This window comes from Polypterus senegalus, chromosome 1 (genome assembly GCF_016835505.1).
Source record: "Polypterus senegalus isolate Bchr_013 chromosome 1, ASM1683550v1, whole genome shotgun sequence".
Lineage (NCBI taxonomy): Eukaryota > Metazoa > Chordata > Cladistia > Polypteriformes > Polypteridae > Polypterus > Polypterus senegalus.
This window is the reverse complement of record NC_053154.1, coordinates 130,166,766-130,174,418: the sequence shown is the minus strand read 5'-3', so window position 1 is coordinate 130,174,418 and position 7,653 is coordinate 130,166,766. Positions and strand designations below refer to the sequence as shown.

General features: G+C 35.2%; 1 protein-coding gene across 2 annotated transcripts; it reads right to left on the bottom strand.

The window, feature by feature from the left end:
* Nucleotides 1-1,153: 1,153 nt before the first annotated feature.
* gpr171 (G protein-coupled receptor 171) lies at nucleotides 1,154-7,441 on the bottom strand. 2 transcript variants are annotated; one of them, XM_039757984.1, is made up of 2 exons: nucleotides 7,388-7,441; nucleotides 1,154-3,171 (listed from the first exon to the last, which is right to left on the bottom strand). In XM_039757984.1, the coding sequence occupies exon 2, from the start codon at nucleotides 3,128-3,130 to the stop codon at nucleotides 2,123-2,125; it is 1,008 nt and encodes a 335-aa protein (XP_039613918.1). In that variant the 5' UTR covers nucleotides 3,131-3,171; nucleotides 7,388-7,441; the 3' UTR covers nucleotides 1,154-2,122. The 2 variants fall into 2 exon arrangements, with proteins under 2 accessions (XP_039613918.1, XP_039613915.1); XM_039757981.1 differs by lacking the exon at nucleotides 7,388-7,441 and adding an exon at nucleotides 7,088-7,336.
* Between the last annotated feature and the right edge of the window lie 212 nt (nucleotides 7,442-7,653).

The window sequence follows — 7,653 nt, the reverse complement described above, 5'->3', positions numbered from 1 at the left end:
TAGATCCAGTTTCATAAGTAGGTGAAAGGTATACAAAGAAATTCTTCATGATTGGGTAAGCCCTCACCCTTCCAGGCCCAGCCATAGTTTCTTCTCTGGTTTGCACTCTTGTCTTACTCACATGCAGCACTGTTTAAACCAAGAGTTCCCAAAGTGGTCGATATGGACCCCCTAGGGTCGATTTGAACTTTCTATGGGTCAATAGTTTCAATAAAAAAATTTGGAGGTCGACAACAGCAAAACAGACCCCCTTACTACTGCTATTTGTTTGTTAAAAATCTATGATTCCATGATTAGGTACCTAATTAAAAGGTAAAATAATTCAAAAAAACACTTTTTTGATGAAAATACATTACATGCCAAACTTGCGAAAGAAAAGGTAAAATGTGTCATTAAAAGAGTCACACGTAAGAATGCATGAAAATACACGTAGCACAAACATGTCTGTGCATTGTCTTATCGAACGTATCAAAGCAAGTGCGGACATGAAAAAGTGTTGCATGTCAACACTTGCTCGCGGTGGGACGAGACGATGGATATTCGATATTAACAGAATCTATCAGTCTTGTACGGTCATGCTTTCATAAAACACTAGAAATTAGTTATCTTTTTCAATCATTAATTACAAGTGATTAAAATGAAAAGTTTGATATCTAGTGAAATATTTAATATCGAGTACTGTACAAATTTATTAATTTGAGTAAGTAAAGTAAATGACTAGGGGGTCGACGGTTTTAAAAGTTTTTGGTAAAGGGGTCTGCGGCCGAAAAAAGTTTGGGAACTCTTGGTTTAAACTAACATGCATGTCTTTAGGGGGTGAAGAGAAAATGAATGTACCCAAGTGGACTCAGCACAGTGTCAAGAAGTGCAGCCAAGGATTTGACAGACAGTACCACTAGCCACTGTGCTCTTTGGATCACCATGCAGGTTGAAATACTTAAAAAATATGAAACAGAAAGTTCTTCATATGTACAGTATATTTAAAAAGGTGTATGTGTTGATTTAACAATTTAACAAAAGCTACACCAAACACGACAGCTTTCAGTCCCTTATCTGAATGCATTAAAAACAAGAAAATAGTGCTATTTAAAAATATGATTTTATTTCCTCTTAAACTCTGTGACTATCTTATAAACAATGAATACAGGAGTCATTTTTGTCTTAAGTTCTGAAATGTTGAATGCTTTATTAATAAAGTACAGTACAGCATTTCACTGCTGGTTGTGTCACAGGAACACCTCCAAGTCAACAAGCCAACAAATATTGATTAGATTGTTTAATTTAGTAAATATTTATCATATGTTTTAATTAAAGTGCGATTACTATGGTATTGTTACAATCTGTAATAGTATCTGAAAGATACCTCTTGGTTTGTCACTTTCAAGAAAAGAAGGTCATTATTAATTACTATTTAAATACAACAAATAACATAACATGCTCAAACCCACTTAATCCAGTTCAGAATCATGGGGAGCTGGACACTGTCCTCCATTGGCAAAAAGCCTGTACAGAGTCAAGTTCACTAGGAGCCCACTCGTACCTACACTCACTGTCACATGCAACAAATTTAGAATCAGCAGCCAACCTAACACATCTTTAGGAGGAAAAGCCCTTAAACTTCTCGCAGTGCAGTGGCATGTCTGTTGTACCCAGATTAAAACTTCCATGGTGCTATCTGTGATCTGATGAGGTTCATACCAAAGAGGAGGGCTGAAAGTATCCAGCATGCCCATCTCTCAGAGATGGGTTTTTTTTATACAGTAGGTAATGAAGTAATTGAGGTTTTTATACTTTGAAAATACAATTTTGGTTCAGATATTTAAAACATTAAAAAGTATCCTGTATCTGTTTGAAAGAATGAAGCAGTACATACAGTAGTAATAGGTCAATGAACTTGTAGATATGCCTGTCAAGTATGTTTTAAGTTTGTAATGTAGGTTACGGCCACACATTTATTGTGAAAGAGTAACAGATCAGTTAAGTTAGGCACTGCTGTGAGGTTTGGTGAAAGCACACCATTTTCTGTATCAACACTTGCAACTGCATTCATTTGCCAACAGGGTGCATCTCAGGCCTTAAAATTAAGCGCTAGCAAATAACAATAATAATAAGAAGAAGAATTTCAGCTTGCAACAATCCTTTGGTCTTCAGTGTCCTTCAGATTCTGACATTCCCCATTTTTCTTTGGGATTTTTTCAGAAGTTTTTCTTTGTGGTCGGAATGCTTCAGTAATTTTCTCTCGGAATGAGTGAGAGAGGTAGAAATATAAAATAGGGTCAAAACAAAGGTTGAGGACAGCCAAGAGTAGGGTGGACTCCTTAGCAAGAAATAGAGATCTCTTGAGTGAGCAATCATTTATGACTTTGTTCTGAGTTAGTGTATATGGTAATCGAACAATGTGATAAGGCACAAAGCAAACTACATAGCCCACAGTCACTATCAGTATGTTGCGCATTGCCCGCTTAACATTTTTGTAATTCTGGTTATCTGTTTCATGGCAGAGCCTCTTCAGAATAAGGCCATTTGAGATCAGTATCACTGCAGAAGCGTTCATAAAAATGGCAATGCATATGAAGGTGGTTAAGGTGTGCCAGTGCAGTCCAAGTTGCGTCTTGAATTCTGCGCAGGTGACTAGCGGCTTTTCTGAGATATCCTGAATAGGTATCAACATGTTTGGTATTGTAATTAGAATAAGTAAAAGCCAGATGACTGATGACATCATCTTGGCAAATCCCGTGTTCTGGATCTTGAAAATCTTTGATGTTTGAGTGATCTCCAAGTAGCGATCCACACTCACGAAAGCCAAAAACATAATTGACACATACATGTTGATATAAATTAGACAAGCTGACACCTGACAATGAAAAATCTTTAGCTTCCAAGGTGCAATTCCCAAATCCACTGCAATTTTAAAAGGCAGGGCTAGAGTCAAGAGGAAGTCAGATGTTAAGAGATTGGTGAGGTAAACATTAATGCTTTTACTATTTTTAGGTTGGTGTATGAATGCCCAGAGTGCCACCAAACTTCCAATAATGCCTGTCAAGAAGATCATGTAGTAAAAGTAGGTGAATGGCACCATCTGGTCATTGATAGTGCAGCCTTTTAGGGGCAAGACAGTAGAAGTGTTCATTCTCAAGGCCAATCAGAATAAACGTTTTATAAATTGCAGGTCTGCAAAGAAAAAAAAAAAGAGAAAAAAGCCATTTTAACCAATAGAGCTGCACAGAACTTTACCATAAAAGCCATTTACTTTAAATATGAGTGTGACATTTAAAAGTACCATTTGTAACTTCCCCTTTTTTAAAAAATCTAATCACATTCGAAACATTATGTTTTAATAACTAAAGTCTGGATTGCCAACACAAGAGTCATTTTCAATAACATATGGTTGTGAAAGCCTAACCAACAAAAATGGAAAGGTAAAATAAAATAATGCCTTTGAACTGGGGTGGTGGACAAAATGACTGTCTACATCTGCAATGGGCTGGAAAAGGATATTTTTTGGAAGAACTTGAATTTAGTTTTTAATAGTCACGTCACAAGAAAATAAGCCCTCTTGGAGCAACTACAACAGATAGTAAGAAGGTATTAATGCTTAACAGCTCAGGGGACCTGCAGTCAGTTCTCAGGTTAGTCAGGGTCTTCTTGTGCTCTGTGATGGATCAATGTCACACACAGGGGTGATTCCTCCCTTGTGCCCAATACTTTGCTTCCTAGTGTTTAAGGGAAAACATAAGTTTATCAAGAAATAGTAGAAGGCTAGTGAATCGTGTCTTACAGAATAAAAAATAACATTGAATTGTAGCCAAGTGCTTAACTATGTCAATGTTATTGAGTGGTAAGGTCAATGGCATCTATCTACACAGTCACCTTCTTATGTTGTCAGAGAGTTTTTATTTCATTATCTCCTTTTGTTGCAGTAATACATCTATTTCTGGGTTCAGGCAAACCATTTGTTAAATGAAAGAAGTCTGATTGTGAAAATCGTGTTTGTGCCTTCACTTTGTTGAAAACCCCTCTTGTCACAAAGGGCTCAGCCAGGCTATTTGACTACCAAGCCTCAGACTTCACCTTGCCACTGACCTGTTTCAGGAGTGGTGATGGAAGCTGGTTAGACTTAAAAGAAAACGGAAGAGGATGCAGAGAGGTTTTCAGTGGGGGATTGGCTAACTGTACATGGTTGCCATTATCTTAAATCTTCTTTATAAATGTTTTTCATTTAGAGTTAGTAATACAAGTGGTAAGCTTAATGGCACTTTTCTAAATATGTTTATGTGAAACAAAACTTTTTTTCCTCACTGAGCGAACTATTATTAGGGTGTTCTGTTCTAAAATGATTTTTGGAGCAGCAGCAGATTTAATCTCTTTTCTGGTTATGTTAAAATAAAAAAGGTATTGCTATTTAGGAAAAATGCCATATGATGATTTGGTTTATGACATTTACTAGTAAACCCTACACCTTCTCTAATTATACATGAGCACATAAAGCCACAGACGTATTATCAAGATCTCCATGACACTTTACTAGAAAAGCTGGGTTCACAAAACTCACAGATGAACTTTATTGCTAATACATGTTTCCCTCTAAATAAATTTACCTTTTTTGTTACGGTTAAAAAAATAAAGTCCCAAGTTAAAATAACAATGTATCCAAAACATAAGGTGCTAATTCATTTCACATGCACATATGTGCTCCTCATAAAGTCAGATCTGCTTAGGAGAAATCTAACACCCGCATATTCATTTCAATTGATTATTTCTGCAGTGACACTTTAAATGTGGAAAAAAGGAAACAGCAACACATTTATCTAAAATAGGCGTCAAAATAATTGTATAAATAACCCCACATTAGAAAATGAATGGAATGAAAACCAGCAGCCATGATGGAACTTGGTAACGGTTGCTGCAAATGAGTGCATGTCCTTCTTGATTTTGGGGACACACCACAATTTCTTAATCAGAAGCTGTTTTCTTCATTTTATTTAATTCTTGCTTAACAACCTGGATCTCTGTCAGCGTGATTTTGAATACACATTGCCTGTAGTTTATGTATCTCTTGATTACTGTTTATTTTAACATAATAAATGTGTTTAGGTTTGTAAATATTGCCATGTTCTATGTATATACAGTATTAATCTGTGCAAGCACTCTGAGCCAATTTTCGTGAAGAACTGTATATTGGAATATATGAATTTTTTCCTATTTTCCTTTGCATAATTTATATAAATAATTCACGCTTTATCTATAAACAATTTATCATCGAAAAAAACTTGTCCTTCTGTAACTGGCTGCAAATATTACCTTCATTTTAATTTTGAAATGTCATTAAAACAGTCACCAACACTTTAGACTAAACACACAGAAGTACAAATGCCACCAAACTCACGCCTCTGTTGTGGATTGGTTTGATTATTTGCACCCGTGTCTGATCTAATTTACATCCAATCTAAATAATTCAAATGGTGCTAAAGTGCTAAATGAAGCTGCATCAAAGCTCTAGGTCTGGTCCTCCACCTGGTCACTATCTACAGTATGTGGAATCTGGTAGGTTTGCTTCTGGATTAGAACATGGATGAATGGATTGATAATTAAGAAAAGATTAATAGATTAAAATCTTAACAAGTAGATGATAAAAGAAAAATAATGAAACAAACCAGACTTGCAGGTCTTTGAAGCTGACTATATCCACTATGTCACACCATTGCTGGATGCACTCACTCATATCAGGCCAATTTAAAGGCCATAAGCGGGTCACAATTAAAGGTTACCCAGAGTCCCTGAAGGAAACCCACACAGATACCTTTTTAAATCTTTAAAATGCCCAAAATGAACCATTTCTAAACTAGTGCACTACTATTAATGGCATTTAGAAGCATGTCAAGTTTATATATTCAATGATTCCTACTAAACAACAGGCCTCTAATTAAAAAAATTCTTTGCATCTAAAACCAGTAGCCAAAGTCACTAATGCAGCTAGTTGTACTAACTCTGTTGCCTTCTTTTACGCATTTGTTTCATAACAATCAACACAATAAATACTGTAATATTCATTTCAATTAAAAAAAATGTACTAGTACACTGTTAACCCAACTAAGAAAAAATAATTTTTTTGAAAAAGGGATGTATGGATGAATACCGAAAAGTTGAATTTTGCTTTTAAACAAATATTGAACTGATAGCTCTTTGAAGCTGGCAGAGTCTTTCTACACTTTTTACTACTGTGTGTGCAACACCATGACATTTATATTTTCTGATCTCCACTTGTTAAGCTTTTGTGATAATGCTCAAGGGAAGACATTTTTAAAAGGCTCTGTCATAGTGTACTTTGGCTACCCTTTAAATTTTAATTTGTCCTTTGATTTTCTGCATAAAAGAGGAACTAAGAAAGCAACGAAGTTTGTGTTTATTGCGTAATGTCCCAGCTGAAAGTCAAATCAGATTTTATGTTTAAAACTGCCTGCTTTTTATTTTTGTAATCTGCTTTGTTTTTTTTTTTTTTGTTTTTTTTTGTTCTAATGATGATGCTTAGATAATTCAAAAAGGAATACAATAAAGACTTAATTGTAACATAAGTCACAGGCGTTCTGGGGACCTGATCCTATCCTGACAGCATCTGAGATAACAACGTGGGCACCAGTAATTTGCAGGGTGCACTCTCACACTCACTTAAATGTTTTAATTTATTCTGAGAAGAATAAAAAAAGTTGTCACCAAAGAGTGAAAAATCTGTTAAATCTGTAAAAATATAATTTGAGGTTGATGCTAAATCTGGCATCTTTTATACTCTTCTATCTCCTTTTTATAATAAATCTTTTATATTAGTTGACAGCATGCTAAAGAGAAACTAACTATATTTTTTATTAAATAAGTGCAATTTTCATTTTATTCACTCTCAAATCTAAAACACATTTCATGGATGAAGGAATTACGTCTAGATAGTATGTGATTAACTGTGCAAGCCAGTTCTAAAAATGCAGCCAGATTATTATTTAAAATTTTAAAGGCTGGTTTAGTTTTGGTAGTCTTAGTTATAGACACACTTTCTTTATTACAAACTGACACACACAACAGGTTTAATTTGTCTTACCTTAATTTTGGCGACTTTTATTTTTCATAGAGCTAATACATTTCCTTTGACAGGCACGCTGAAAAGCACCCTGAACAATCATTGAGGCCTAAACCTCTGGTGAATGTCGACTTTGCTTCATGATGCATCTTTCTTCCGGGAGGCTGAATGCCCTTTGTGGTTTTACCACTACGTCAATTGATGTCACTGTTACAATAAACTTTCCAAACGGAGCTAGGTGTCATTTAAATCTGAAAGAAGTAATAAAAGTAACAGCCTATGCATTCCCGTAACATATATTAGTAACACTCAAAAGTTTACCTTTTTGTTAAAGTTCACCGATCTCTTGTGTCTGTTGTGCTTAAAGAAGTGCATGAAAGGGATTTCAGTGCAGCATTCTATGCACAGAATTTCCTTCTTTGCTAAACACATTGTAACTCACCAAACATTAACTCCTGATGGCTCCTGTCTGTTTTTTTAAGTTTTATTGAGCTTATAAACCACACTATTATACATACAGCTCAGCTCAGTCACATGTTGATCAGTACAATATTGCAGACATTACTGTTTAAGATAAGGTGTTTTAA